This window comes from Pelodiscus sinensis, chromosome 12 (assembly GCF_049634645.1).
Source record: "Pelodiscus sinensis isolate JC-2024 chromosome 12, ASM4963464v1, whole genome shotgun sequence".
NCBI classification, from domain to species: Eukaryota; Metazoa; Chordata; order Testudines; family Trionychidae; genus Pelodiscus; species Pelodiscus sinensis.
The window spans coordinates 33,025,246-33,041,465 of NC_134722.1; the positions used below are offsets into that span (position 1 = coordinate 33,025,246).

Here is a 16,220-nt window from a genome sequence, read left to right on the forward strand (position 1 = left end):
AGCTCCTGGGGATAGCATGAGCCAGGACTGCTTAGTCCCGGCTCATGCCGCCTCCGGGAGCTAACCCCGCTGTGGCTCTGCAGTTTACATGTAGTAGAAGCTGAGCTGCTGTGCACCTGGCTCTTACTACATTTAAACTGTAGAGCCGCCTCTCCCTAATGAACTAATCAAGTAGTTGATAGAAATTCTACTGCGTGCAGTAAAATGTTAGTGATTATCTGTAATGCTACTACCAAAATTTCTCCTCACTTCCTAGGTAGAACTGAATATAATCATTTTATATCAAAGAACAATAGTTAAAGTAAGCAAACTTATGAGACCATGTCTCAAAAAGGTATTTAAAAAATAATTTTCCTCATTTATTTTTACCAACTATCACTTCATATTTTAAAAAAGATACCAATTTGGGTTTTCCATATGCCATATAACATATACTTCAGAAAACCTTTAATAATACACCATAGCAATTCACTTTTCTTATACTTCTGTACTTCATTAAAAGTCCTTGGTGACTGAATGATAATTAGCTGTAATGAAACTGGTGGACAAATCATCAAGAGCAAATAGTTTCTGCTAAGTTAACTGTTTTCAAAACCTACTTCTCGCTGTGTTTTACATACTAATGGTTTATTCAATACAGAAGTTGCATTATTTGAACAAAAAATTATACACTGCACGATCAATTAGTGTCACCGCTGTGCACAAGCTTCTTCAAACAACATAGTCCTTTGTAAAGTTGCTGCCCTTGGTATACAGGGGGCTTGTTTTTAAGCTAGCTTTTGAAGAAGACTCAAGTCATGAAAAGCTGTAGATCATTCTTCAGAAAGACATCATACAAATTATTATTTTTATTCTACTTTGGATTTTCATGGTTTCTCATGAAACCTGTATTAATAAGCACGATAGTTTCACAAAAGTATTTGGGTGGTATCAGAATTCACGGTACTTTGGAACAAAGAGAATCTCAGATGAAAACTTCTTAGCCTCAGATGTCAGGAGGCCATTTTTCACTATTCTCTGGTTCCCCACAGAAGTTGCCTGTGCAGTGCTGAAATGTTGAGGGGTCTGTTTACCATTCTGGGCAAGTGACAGTTCAGTAAATCTGTCAGCTGTCCAGGAGGATTGCTGGGGATACAACGGCAATGCAGAAAGAGGTGATAAGGTGAGAGATAACAGACTCTTATTTGGATTGTTTCCCATCTCATAATCCTTCTCTTTAGGCTGAATTGTTTGAGACATGTGGGGAAACCTAAATGATCAGCCTAAACATCACTGAGTTACAGCTAACTTAAAACATCCTATTTCTCTCTAAAAAGGCACACTGCTGCATATGTCTTAAGGCATTCAGCTTATGCGCCTGGGATCCTCAGCCACCAAAAGGAAACAAGAGTTTACCTTTCAGTCACTACTGTACAGACAGACTAAAGGCTCCCCATGATCCAGGTTACCGCTGACTATTCACTAACTCTATTAATATATAAAATAAACACATTGTTAAATCCATACAAAATTTTTCCTCCAAAAATGTAAAAACATTAGCATCTAAATGTGGATTTTCATGTCAATTTCATGCACCCAAATTTGAAATTTTTGAATAAATTTTCTGAATAAATGTATTCAAAAAATGTTTTAATAAATTTTGAATAAATACACTGCATTAGGGATGTTAGAAACAGTGTATTTTAGTAATCGTGTAGCCACAACAATTTTTAGAAGTTACACGATTACTAAAATATTCCCAGGGGTAGGAAGCAGCAGCTAGTGCGCTCCAAGCCCCACTCCCAGGGATCCCCCTGCCGCTCTGTGCTGCTGCCTCAGTATCAGAGTTAGCAGCACAGGGTAGCAGGCAGAGCTGGTCATGAGGAAACCCTGTCCGCAGGACCCCAAGTTCCCCGCAGACACAGGCAGCTCTGGCATCCCACCTGCCCCCTGCACTGCTGCCTCAAATACAGAGGCAGCAATATGGAGAGGAGGGCAGGTGGCTCCACAGAGTCAGTTGTCATGGGGAACTGGCTTTTAAGCCAGCTCCCCCTGAGCAGTGGCTCCTGCCTGCTCCCCCCCCCCCCACCATACTATCTCTGTGGGAGGGAATGGGGGTAGGGCAGTTCCAGGGGTACTGGCACATGCTGGGAGCTGTTTTAAAAGCTGGTTTCCCATGGGCACCAGCTCTTGCCTTCCCCCCAGCCCTCGCCTGCCTCTCTGATACAGAGGCAGCAAGGGGGGAGAGGCTGCTTTGGCTTATCAGTTAATCATTTGAATGGCTATAGGCGAACATCTCTACACTGCATTTCAATAAAAATGCAAACTGTTGAATAATGCAGCCAATTTTGTTCAGTTGTTATATGACAACTCATGTAAGTACCAGGCCATGGGGCTTCTTTTCTTTTTTGAACAGCACCATGAGAATTGCAGCTGCTCTACAAACTTCCTTATTCTCTATGACAAATGGTAGTTCCGTAAATATTTTCAACTCAAGGCATGTAATCTGCTCAATAACTGGAAAAAGTTTGTTTAGAAAAAAACATTATATTATAACCACTGTCCAAAATTACTTTCTCTCAACAGAACCATAAAAGGGAGCACAACAGAAGCAGAATGTGTAACAGCTGGTCTCTCTCAACTTTTTGTAATATTTTTACAACTATTTTATGGTGAATTATTTAGTGCATATAAATATAGGAGGCCTCGGTTAGTAAGAGACATACTACAGTCTCCTCACACAATTCTCCCAATTGGAGATGGATCATCTCCTTAGGAACCACCATCAGTCTTAACACACAGAGGGCCGAGTTACGTACTTTGATTACCCAACTGCTTTCACATCAGTATGGAGAATTTATGAATTACTGGCCCAATCCTACAAAGCATTTAAAAACATGCTTCACTTTAAATATGTAGATAATCATATTAAAGTAAATGAATCCAGCATAAACCTGATAAGGCACTGGACTAAGTTCTTGGTTCTATTACTGGCTATGATAGCAACCTCAGATAAATCACTTCACTTTTTTGAGCCTCCTTTATGCCCATCACCCATTAGCTATTTATTCTGTAAATCCTTTGGAGCAAAATATTTATACATTGCCTAGCAAAATACAATCATAATCTAGAAATGTCTAGAAGATACTATAATACGAACAATAAAATTACTTGGACTATTCTTGTACTTGAAGTTAAACTTGTGCTTAAATATATTGCTGGATTGAGGCCTGATTATAAAATATATATATATATATATATATATATATATATATATATATATATATATATATATATATATATATATATATATATATATATATATTTTAAATCAAGGTGCAACCTCTTGGAAATAATTACTGCAACACTGAGTACCCAACAATGTGACATTAAGCATGAGAGTAGCAACTTTTAGAGACTGTTCTGGTGGAAGAAATCAAGTTAGCCATACATGCAGGTAGAGGTAGTTTGTAGCATTTATGCCAGAACTCTGTTTAAGGGTTGGCAGAATCACATGGCCTCAAGAAGAGTGACAGAGAGATTGTCTCTTTCAAGCAAAAAGTAGGAGGAACAGTAAATCAGAGTGAGAGTTCTGCTCCAATGATTATCTCTATAGTATATTTACCAAATATTAGTGCTTCTATTGAAAATTTTAGATATCATAACTCAACAGTTAATTTGCAGTAGCCGATTCACAAATCATCTACACCTTTTAGTTATATTGGCAATAATTTCTTAGAAACTGTTCTGTTTATGCAGTGTCTATTCCAACATGAAACAAATTTTACTTGTAACATCACACAGTTTTTTCCACATCAATTCAGTTGTCACAGGTAATGTCTTCAGCGCCTTACAGGAAGAATATGAATACAGATTGTAACTATGAGGCAGAATGGTCAACTGAACAGGGACCTCAGTTGGGATTATAAAGACCTGGGGTGAAATCCTGGCCACGCTTAAATCAATAGATTTACAGATTTCAGTGGTGCCAGGATTTCACGCTTAAGTGCTATGCTTTTATTTCAACCCAGTGACTAAAACAGTTTATTTTTCCTAAGCATATTAAAAAAAATCCTTCAAAACTAAATGTAATAAGAAACCTTGAAATTAAGCATATATTTTAAGGCTAGAAGGGCCCATTGCGATTGTCTAGTCTAACCTTCCTTTGTAAATGATGTTTTTAAGAGGGTGGAAGCTATATCTTCCATGCAGGCATGTAACTATAGTAGTTAGGCAAGCTATTTATTATAGGTGGAAAGCAAATCTAATCTACTATAGAACAGGAGCTTCTCTTCTAGGAACTGAATCACAGAATACACTTCTGTTCTTGAAACACCTGCACAGCATGCTGTTGCTTTCTAGACTGATCCTAATGGGAAATGCTACCCACCAATCCCAATAACATCACTAGGAACTGCGGGTGTACTCAAGATTAGGCCCTTAACATGCAAGGTTTTATCTGTAACAACTTTCACAATGTAGATCTATTATAAATTCTCCTTGGACCATAAAAATGTCTTTGCTATAAACTGAAAACTTGGCCTACTAGTTTTTACCAAAACTGTGTTAACAGGCACAGAGAAATGAAACTTGCATTAGGTTCTCCAAAACCTTACAGGTCAAGAAGTTTGATACCTCTAATATTTGCTGCATATGTGCTCTCTTTCCCTTCCTGTCCATAATGAAATTGTATTTAGTATGGTGATTTTAGATGTGAAGTTTGTGTGTGTATAGACTAACTGATTTTATACAACAAACTTCTGATTTTGGATATAACAATCACTGAATCAAGCAGAATCTAAACAGTACACTATGGTGACTCCTAAAATAAATACACAGTGTGTATAATACAAGAAAAATGTTAATGAATAAATACATGTATACTGAGCAAATAATGCAAGTTTTCAAAAGCAGCTGATGTTATTAGGCACTTTAGCATTTCTGAAACCTTCCCTCTTTAATTCATGCTTCTTTTCTTTTAATATTAACTATTAACAAAGTAGCATGCTAACAGCCTCCCTGTTGTATTCATTGAGAGCATGCGCAACGTGTGAGTTGCATACAATCCCCGGGAAGTCTGTTCTACATCTCCCAGTGAAAGTATATCTGTATGTTTTGAACTGCAAAACAGCACTCACAAGCTTGAACGTTTCAGCAATTAAAAATTGAATCATTTTGAAGAGACATAGAAACATATACTTGTGACATCTTTGTGGTTTTTCACGAGAAAGTTTCTCCATACTCAGCTATTGTTCCATCATTTTATTTTGATCCCAAATTATTTCTCACTTTTAAAGCAATCTCTGTGCTTCCTCAAACTTTACCTATGCAGTCATAAACGATTCTAGAACCAAAGTTAACACTTTGTGCAGCACCCTTTCTTTCCCCAACATTTCATATAGTGCCTCACAAAAGGCCCCAGAGGTTGGGCAAACACAGCATCGGGAAAAACACAGTGTGAAAGGGACCTTTATGTGCATGTGAGAGGGCCCAGTGCTAATAGCTCAATGTGCTGTTGACACACTGCAGTGCAAACAGCTAAGTCTTTTTCAAAATAGCATGAGTCACAGTGTCATTCTTAACTTTGCATTTTCCAGATTTTGGTAATATGTGAAACAAACTGCCTTGGTATTATTTAAACACATATTTTGTAAATAAATTGAGCCACTGGGAAACATCTACTCCTTCTGAGTAGCAACATCTGTTCTGAAATCCACACAAACCACAAGAAAGGTGTGGAAAAACAAATACAGTAAGCAGTACTGCAACTTCTTTGACAGTATCCAAGTCAAATGAAAATGTTTATTCCATTTTTAAATTAGCAGCTCAGGTACATAAGCCTCTAACTAAATGATTATTACAAAGTGGAGGATTATCTAGAGACTCAATAAAACTGATCTGAAATAATCGGAAATAACAGAATGAATTAGGTTATTAAAATAATCTTTTTCTTTCCTCTACATCAGAGATGCACTGCTTGGAAGCATCGTTTCCATCAGAACTCGGCTCTGACATTGGGAGCAGAAGTGAGTCCACCCCTGAAAAACTTCTGCAGTGCTGGCCTCCGGATAGAAATCTCACTCTGCTGCTATGGAATCAGATGCTGTCCATTGTTCCCCGCATGCGGGGAAGAAGAAAGCATATCTTAAAAAGTTATATTTTTTAAAAAACTGCATAAGTGGTTTGACCCGATGAAAACATTTGGTACCTTAGTAATTCTCGTGTGATCAAGGAAAAGCTACAAGCGGTAACATGATGTAGCTGTTCAAAGTGTATCACATTTGTATTTACAGATGTAAATGAAACATTACAAAGCTGTGCCTTTCAGACTGGGGGGGGGAAGATGGGAATATTCTCACGGAACAAAAAAATCTCAGTGACTCTCTCCATCTATGTACGTCCGGGGAGAAGTGAGCATTTAAACTTTTAAAGGACACTGTGTCCTATTTTCCCGTTTCGAAATGTAAGTTTTAACCTGCTGGATCAGTACTTTAAAATTCCCACCTCCTGATCTCTCCCCCTCCCCAGCATACATCAAACTCCAATACATACAGAATAAGCAATATAGCAGCAATTGAAGACTAAGGAATAAGAACAGGAATGATCACCTTGTTGTAGCTGTAGTAACCCAAACACTGGGCAAAGTCCAGATTGGAAGGGTCTCCAGGAAGAGAGCTGCCAGCTGCAGCTGGGTAAAATCTTACATCCATGCTGGGGGAGTTTTGGTCCAAGAAGTGCACTTGGAGAAAGCGCGGCGAGGTTATAATAGATCCACCTTCAGCTCCCTTCCCTGGATATCTGCTTCAGGGAAAGGACCAAGTTGCTGGAGCTAGCAAGGGAGCTGGCTCTTCCTTTGGGGCACGGAGCGAGGGGGGGGCCCCAGCAAGGCAAGGGGCTGAGAGAGGGCAGGGACGGGGAGAAGAAAGAGGCGGTGGGAGCGTGCAGGTAAACAAGGGAGAGGGAGGAGCAGCGCAGGCAGGTAGGTGCCTCTCGCCGCCTGCGTGGGGAGGCAGGCAGGGCTGTTGTTTTTTAAAAGCTCAGTGCCAAGCCACAGGATTTGCCGCTGCCTTCCGGAGCAGCTGTACACAAAGGAGCCACGCGCCCGGCACGGATAAAGCAGCGGCGAGCGGCTCGTCCCCCCGCGGCGCCCTGCCGGAGCCGGGAGGGTGCTGCGGCGCTCCGCCCGGGGCTGGCGAGTCAGAGGGGAACAAAGGCGGCCCCGCCGGCCGGGGGAAGGGAGCAGCGTCCCGCTCGCCCCGCGCACTTGGCTGGACGGCCAGCGGGAGCGAAAGAGCTGTCCAGTGGCGGCTGGCGCGGGGGGAGGGGTCCCGGGGATCCCACCCCCCAGCTACCCTGGGCTCAAAGTGCGGGGAGAGCAGGGGAGCCGCGGCCGCCGCTGCGCCTGGCACCGCTCCCCAGGAGGAATGAAGACGGGAAGCGGGTGGAACAAGGGACTGGGGCCCCTCCCCGCGCCCACCCCTCCCACTGCGAGCAGCTGGCGCGCTCTGCGCACCGCCCGCCAGCGCTCCTGCACCCCGCGTCCGGCGCGCGCTTTCGCCGGGCATGCCCCCGTGCGCACGCACCGCCGGGCTACCCAGCACACTGCGCGCACACCCGGGGACAGTGCGCGCGCACACACTGGGTGCCTACTCTGGGAGCATGTACACAGACACCTGCACGCACCCACCGTTGCATCCAGAGTGCAGCGACCGGACAGAAAGTGCACAGCACGCAGAGGGCACTGCACCTCCCAGACATGGAGCGCTTTAGCCGTGGTAAAGAATGTTTGCACAATTCTACGCACCCAGTGTACATTCAGAATACAGTGCATGCACATACCCGATCATACACCCAGTGTGCAGTGAATAGGAGAGCCCAGGGCTTGCACACATACCTCATGTGCACTCAGTCGCGAATACAATGCACAGTGTTTAAAGCAATGGTTGAAGTGTTACATAAATCCTTGAATTATTAACCATGTGCCCAGGAATACAGTGCCTACTATGAATACTGTGAACACATAAATGCACACAAGAAACAAAGTACATACACATAACACAAGTGTACATAACTTCCTCAAGGTAAACTTAATGTAGAGTTCAGGCAAACATGCATGCAAACATAGTGAACAGTTTGTACAAATACACACATGCCTATCCACTCCTTATTGCCCTAATCCAGTGTTTCTCAACTTTTTTTTATAAAGTACCCCTTTTTCAAAACAAAACAAAAAACTAAGTACTCCTAGTACGTACAGTTTTCAGACGCACAATTTTTTTCTACCATTGCAATGCATTTGTTTAAACAACTTAATTGTAGCCAGACATGCAATGAAATTTTTGGGTGTAAAAAGTACAAAAATAATAAAGCACTGTAAAACTTAAAACAAAAATTCAGTTTTCTCCAAATTTCAGTTGTGTCGATGTACCCCCCAGACTTCTCTCAAGTACCCTTAAGGTGAAGCAAAATTCAGGACAATGTAGCACTTTAAAGACTAACAAGATGGTTTATTAGATGATGAGCTTTCGTGGGCCAGACCCACTAATAAACCATCTTGTTAGTCTTTAAAGTGCTACATTGTCCTGCATTTTGCTTCAGCTACCCCAGACTAACACGGCTACATTTCTAAAAGTACCCTTAAGGGTACTTGTACCACTGGTTGAGAAACACTGCTCTAATCCATACTCCTCTTTCCTCTGGTCAGTTCCCCAATTTCTTTTAATCCACATGTCCATGTCTCCCTCCTCTTTGAGTCCTTTCTATTCCTCCATTTCCTCCCTTGTTTTTCAGCTTTCATAGTTGCCCTTTTAGGGCTGCCAGACCACACTACATTTTCTGTAGCAAGATCTCCTTTTCTTCCTCCTCAACACTTTCTGTGTCCTATGTCTAGAGACACAAGACCATTATTCACTTGAAATTTTCTAATAAATTTCAATAGTATTATTTCCTTTAGTTTGTTTTCATTTGACTCAAATTTTCTTTCCTGCTTATTTATTGTTGGTCAAGATCTTTTGTATTCAAAAGGTATTCCAATAACTGGAACCAGACCTTTCAATTCCTGTCTTATGTTCTTGAAAGTTCTAGGTGAGTAATATCCACCAGTGATTTTTTTTTAAATTGCAGCTTGTTTTATAATGTACTTTCTTGATTCACACTGATATCTTGCTAGCTGAACCTGGAAGTAGAAGAAAGGAAAGGATTCTTCAAGCATAATATCAGACTAAGGCTTTAAAATGTAATAACCTGCCCATGAAATATCTCTCTCTCTCTCTCTCTCACACACACACACACTAATTCTTTGGAAGCCAATGTAAAAGGGAAAACAGTACTCCAAATATGTTTATTCAACCATAGTCATCACATTATTGCATCTGCTGTCACAATACAGATCTAGGGAGGCTTTTGTATCCCAAAAATGCTAGCCATCGAACTTTTAAACATGACCTTGTATAGTAGCACACATATTTCTGTATATTTGTTTTAGGAGGGGATATGGTTGTGCCACTGCTCATTGTATCCTTCATAAAACCAGGTGATAGATTGTGACCCTGGACTGTGAAAGAGCCAGGAACAGAGAAAAGATGGACCCTAAAGAAGGCTAACCTTCCTCTCAATTTTTAGCAATTAGTAAGCCTAGATAGCCTAATACCCAACTGCAAATCCTTAAAAACCTACCACCAACAGAAACCAGAAAGATACATGACCATGCTCTTGAGAAGAGAGGCTAGTCCTGCTGCAGTTCTTGGAATGATACTGTGTTCATAATGTTTTTAATTTTGTTTAAAAAATAAGCAAAGGATTTCTGGATAAAATATATGTTATACAAGAAGTGCCTAGATTATTTTTAAACCATGCTCATTTTGGAAAGCTCCACAGAAAAAGGTATCTGCAACCTTTGGAATCCAACAGGCTAATCTCTACTCTCCTAATTTACAAGAAAAAGTAGATAGGTGCAATTTTCTTGCACTTTCATAAGTGTGAGGAATTGAGGGAGAGACCTCTATTGGACTGAGTCCTGAAACACAATTATAAGAGATACCCACATAAATGGAACACTGTCCAATCAAAGTCAACTGTACAATTCAAACTGACAATCCTCCATATTATATCCTTATATAACCAAATGGGGGCAGTCTTCTATATATGCATAAACATGTACATGTATTTGTGTTTTCATGTGTGTTTGCGTATGTGTGAAAGAAAATGATCCATTTTGCACTGTACAGTCAGATTGGACTGCAAACTGTAAATGAAAGGAGCAGCACCAATCATGGTGGGTCCTAAATGAATTTTTGGTGACACCTGAAGGACACACAGAATTTTAAAAAGGGGACATTGCCCCTATTGTGCTCTTACCAATCCAATGTTTGTTACATTCAATGGCTCAATTGACTCATGCTTCCACAGGGAAATCCAAATGACAGAATCTGTGATTCCGTCCTGCACAGTCCATATAAGAGGAAAACCTTTATGCTCCAGCGAGGATGCCAGAGGAGTCAGCATGTCGCCCCAACAACCTTTCCATAGACTCTCCTCAGCCTCAGCTATCAACATGTTGACTGCAAACACCCCAGGAGAGGGAAGTAATGGTTGCCCTTCAGCCACTGCAACTTCCTAGTTGAAGGACTCCAGCCCTGATATCCTTGTACCTTATTCTATGCTGAGCCCAGAGCGGCATGGCATAAGGGGAAAAAATGTCTCCTTGCCCAAAAGTGAGCTTTTGAATCCAAAAATCAAATCTAGCATGGGGGTGCATCTTTAGTTACCTGACACATGTAAGTGCCATATAATTCTGGTCTACCCTAGGGAGTTATTTTGAAATAACCCTCCTTATTTTGAAATAATAAGCGGAGTGTCCACACTATCAAGCCCACTATTTCGAAATAGCGGGTTGGTTATTTCAAAATCTGTACTCCTGCTTTCCATGGGGAATAAGCTTATTTAGAAATAGTTATTTTGGGAATAATTATTTCAAATTTAGTTATTTCAAAACAATTTCCTATAGACATGTCCATAAAGTCCCAGGATAAGTAAGGCCCTACGCCTTTTATAAGAATGCCTCAGAACAACAGGATATATCCAGATCCTGTAATCAGCTTCAGGTTCAGTAAGTGTCTGCATACTTCAGTCTTCCAAAGAATAAAAACTAACAATGTATTTTGATTCTGGAAACAAAAAAATGATTGAAATGCACATGGTGGGCTGTGTCTAGACTGTACCCCTTTTGCGGAAAAGGGATGCAGATTAGACACAGCGCAATTGCAAATGAAGCGGGGATTTAAATCTTCCCCGCTTCATTTGCATAAACATGGCTGCCACTTTTTTCCGGCTCGGAGCTTTGCTGGAAAAAAGCGCCAGTCTAGACGGGGATCTTTTGGAAAATAAAGCCTTTTCCGAAAGATCCCTTATTCCTCTTAAAATCAGGAATAAGGGATCTTTCATCCACAAACAACATTGACAGAAAAATGATAGCTAGACAGGGATGGCAACCCAATTTCTAGAGGAGAGAAGAATTTTGAATGAGGCTTAACAAGTGCAAACATGAAAATCTGTCTATTCACTTGGAGACTATACTGGAAGACATTTGTAGCATGGTAAGAAAGGTAGCTTCTTAACTGTGACTCAACACATTATTTATGACAAGTTGTTTTTCTGAGAGACTATCACAAATCTGAAGGCAACTCCTGAGAGTTTTTATTAAGTCAATGTATTGAAGTCATTGTATTTCCACTGAATACAATGGGACTTGCATAAGTAAGATGAGTATGATTTGTCCTCAGGAGTCTAATTATTTTTGGCTAGAGTTGACTAAAAAGTTTACAAAGGAAAAGGTTTGTTTCAACTAAATTTGTTTATAAATAATAATACAATATTTTTTAAAAGTGAAAATTGCAATACAATAATTCGATTTGATTAAAATACTAAAAGATTTACACGACATTGCTCCCGTCCTTAACTCAAATAAACTTAAATCATTGTTCTGGAGTGGGGCTGGATATGAGGGGTTCAGTATGCAGACATCTTTTTGCCCTGGCAAGAAGAGGACTACCTCATTCCTCTCTCACCATAGCACCTTGGGACCAGGTGAGAAACACCTCTCCATGGCCGCTGCAGCTCCAGTGGGACACAGCCTGGGGAGGGGTGCATGTCCCACACCTGGTAGACAAACCCAGAGACAAACAGACAAACTCTTTGAAATATATATAATAGAGTCCCTTTCTCCACCCCTGCTCCCTGCTGGTCTAATGGGGTTACAGTTTTCCCAGTCCCCAACTCTGGCCCCTTGCAGCCCCCCTGTGGTAATTCTGCAGTATAACTCCCTCCTACCAGACCTCTCCCTTTCCATTTTATGAGAAACAATCAAATTTCATGCACATCCCAATATCCTGGCACAACCAAACCCTGACCTTATCTTAATTTATGATAAGAGGAAGCTGCATACCAAATTTGGTGGTCCTAGCTCTTACCATTTAGAAGGAGTTCTTGAACAAACGGACTCACAGATGGATGGATAGATAGGCAGACTGACATTTCTAAATATAGAGTAAGAAAACATTTCAACTGACCAGAAAGAAAAAAATGTTCAAAAAGTTTGTTTCACAGGAAATTTAGAAAATGTGACTTTTTTGCACAGAATAAAAATTCCAGTTTTCAACCATCTCTAGTTAATCACAGGATGTAAGTATGAATCTTTAGTGATAGTTGCAATTGATCAAGAGAGAACAAAGGTGAAAGGAATAGAAACTAGGCTATATGTTAATTACCCTTCTTTTAATACAAAGCAGTACTGTTTACATGAGATATTATTCCATGGAGAATTTAACAATTTTGAAAATAAACCAGGTATGTAAAGGTTTTGTTTTCTCAACATCTCTTCAATTTATCTCATTAAGTGGATGAATTTAAATAATCCCTGTTCCACCTTTAATAACTACATACACAGCCAAACTATAATGATCTCATTGGTTATCTAAGGATAGATTGGTCTACAGTGTTTCTATCATTTTATATATTTAATCTTAAAGGGAGCCTTTCACTATGGTTATTCCCTTTCATGTCCTCTAACAGAACACTGGCTTTGGAATTCTACTTTCTTTTTTCTTTCAGTGTAGTTGTATTTATGAAGTATTTGTCATTTTAAGTGAGTGTTCCATTCTTTTCATGGTCTAATAAAGCAAGCATCTCTCTGCAGTAAATGGAATACTGTTGCCAAGGACTTCTTTTGTACCAGGCAGCCTTGAATTTGAAGAAACTTTTTGAAATGTACCCTTTTGGTAGTATTATAATCTAAGTCTAGTAGTGCGAACAATCAAGTCTGGAGGTATCACATAAGATATGATTGTTCCATCCTCAACTAAACGTTCTTTCTGGATCATCATCATACATCAATTAGCCATAAAGAACATCATACTCCTTGGCTGTGTCTAGACTGGCAAGTTTTTTCGCAAAATCATCTGCTTTTGCGGAAAAACTTGCCAGCTGTCTACACTGTCCGCTTGAATTTCTGGAAAAGCACTGATGATCTCATGTAAAATCATCAGTGCTTTTCCGGAAAAACTATGCTGCTCCCGTTCGGGCAAAAGTCTTTTTCCAAAAGACTTTTGCGCAAAAGGGCCAGTGTAGACAGCATAGTAATGTTTTCCGCAAAAAAGCCCCGATCACCTTTTTCACGATCGGGGCTTTTTTGCGGAAAACCGCGTCTAGATTGGCCACGGACGCTTTTCCGCAAAAAGTGCTTTTGCGGAAAAGCATCCTGCCAATCTAGACGTGCTTTTCCGAAAATGTTTTTAACGGAAAACTTTTCCGTTAAAAGCATTTTCGGAAAATCATGCCAGTGTAGACGTAGCCCTTGTCTATTGCAATCACAGAAGACTGTTTTGTAATTGGTGTTCTTTGAGATGTGTTGCCCATTCCACAATAGGTGCGCCTGCATCAGTACCGGAATTTTTTCATCTAGCAGTACCCATAGGAGAGCACTGCAGTGACCCCTGCAATGGTGCCTCTCTTGCATAGTAAAAGGAGCTCTCTCCTCCCTGAGCTCCTTCTTGCCAAAAACTCCGACAGTAGGAAAGGAGAGCAGAATGTGGAATGGGCATGAGCAGTGGTTTTTTTGTGACGGTACACACCGGTACGGTGTACCGGCACCTTTTTTTGGGAGCACTCGCGTCACACTGCTTTCCCCCGGCACAGCCCCCTGCAGGCTCTGAGAGCACTCACACCATGCCACTTTCTCCTGACACAGCCCCCAGCCTGACTGACTCCTTCTGCAGGAACAGCAAGATGAAAAATTTGCTTTTCACTTATGCACATGCGTATGTTGACATGATATACGAAGAAGGGTGGGAGAGGCATTTTACAAATTTACTTTCCTCAAGAAATAAGTACCGGCACCTTTTTTTTTACAAAAGCACTGGGCATGAGCAACACATCTCGAAGAACACCAATTACACAATAGATAACTGTCTTTTCTTCTTCATGTGCTTGCTCATGTGCATTCCACAATAAGTGACTCCCAGCAGAATTCACTCAGAGGTGGGTAGGAGTCAGGAACGAGAGGTTGCAGAATCACCCTGCCAAATCTGGCATCATGCCTAGTCTGGGAGACGATGGCATAATGCACCAGACTCTGGTCCTTCAAAGAAAGCCAGTAATCCAGGATCGATTGGATCGGGGCCTTCATTCGGGAGATGCCATAGTTAGACACCCAATGTGCAAACTTCACCCATTTAGCTGTGTAGCTTTGCCAAATCCTGGGTTTCCTGTTTTCAAAGAAGACATGCCAAACGCCCTCCAAGAAGGCTTTTTTCTCTGTGTTGAGCCACACAACATCCACACCATGAGGTACAGGGATGCAAGGTTGGGATGAAAGAGGCAGCTCTGGTCCTGGCACAGGAAGTCCAGATGGAGCAGCAGCAGTCACAGGGAGAGCACCGCGAGGCTCAGCAGGGTTCTAAACCAATGCTGACTGAGCCACACACCAGAGATACCATGATGACTGTGGTCCTATTCTTGATTTTCTGTAGGACTTTACTGATGAGCAGGAACAGGGGAAATGTGTAAAGGAGGAAGGCATCTGAGAGTGATCCCACGCCCAGGTCCGCTCTAGAGCTGAACAGGGGGTAATGGCAGTTCTACCTGATAGTGAACAGGTCCACCCGGGAAGTACCCCACCTCCAGAAGACCTTAGAGCTTTTCCTCTCTGCATCCAGGAGAGAGGTCTTACATTTAGACATGTTTTGCCACATGTTAATGTCATACCTCCCCAAGGGTATGTCTAGACTACGTGGCTCCATCGACAGAGCCACGTGGATGAGTTTACTAGACATAGGAAAATGAAACGGCGATTTAAATAATCACCGCTTCATTTACATCAAAATGGCCACCACGCTGTGCCAATCAGCTGTTTGGCGGCACAACGGAGCAGTCTGGATGCTTCACGGTCGACAAGGGAAACCTTTGTTGACCGCTCCGTTATGCCTCGTGAAATGAGGTTTACTGGAGCAGTTGACAAAGGCTTCCCTTGTCGACTGCGTCACGTGCAGACTGCCCCACTGTGCCACCAAACAGCTGATCGGCACAGCGCGGCTGCCATTTTGATGTAAATAAAGTGGTGATTATTTAAATCGCCGCTTCATTTTCCTGTGTCTGGTAAACTCATCCACATGGCTCCGTCGACGGAGCCATGTAGACTAGACATACCACAAGAGAGCCTAGCGGTTTGCAACTCTCACCTGAAAACTGGAGGATGAATACATTTTTCAACCAAAGATGTCAAGTCTCCTGGAGTCTTTATCTTTAGGTGCTGCCATGCAGCACTCCCTGTGATTCATGGCCTATACCACCAAGGATTTTTTAGATAAAGGAAATGCAGTGGATTTAATCTACCTCAACTTTAGTAAGGCATTTGATACAGTACCACATGGGGAATTATTGGTTAAATTGGAAAAGATAGGGATTAATATGAAAGTTGAGAGGTGGATAAGCAACTGGTTAAAGGGGAGACTACAGCGGGTCATATTGAAAGGTGAACTGTCAGGATGGAGGAAGGTTACTAGTGGAGTTCCTCCGGGATCAGTTTTGGGGCCAATTTTATTTAATCTTTTTATTGCTGATCTTGGCACCAAAAGTAGAAGTGTTCTAATAAAATTTGCGGATGACACAAAGTTGGGAGCTATTGCCAATTCAGAAAAGGATTGGGATATCATACAGGAAGATCTGGATGATCTTGTAAATTGGAGTGA

At 41.4% G+C, this 16,220-nt stretch overlaps 1 protein-coding gene across 3 annotated transcripts in view; it reads right to left on the reverse strand.

The window, feature by feature from the left end:
- Nucleotides 1–7,748, reverse strand: part of TOX3 (TOX high mobility group box family member 3) — a 97,312-nt gene extending 89,564 nt beyond the window's left edge. Inside the window, exons 1-2 of one of the 3 annotated variants that reach the window (XM_006121130.4) lie at nt 7,667–7,748; nt 6,588–6,777 (exon numbers count right to left, since the gene is read on the reverse strand). In XM_006121130.4, coding sequence (XP_006121192.2) covers nt 6,588–6,777; nt 7,667–7,737 — 261 coding nt within the window. In that variant the 5' untranslated portion in view covers nt 7,738–7,748. Of the gene's footprint in view, nt 1–6,587; nt 7,530–7,666 lie in introns of those variants that run through there. The other 2 variants (XM_075940256.1, XM_006121129.3) reach the window with 2 other exon arrangements.
- Between the last annotated feature and the right edge of the window lie 8,472 nt (nt 7,749–16,220).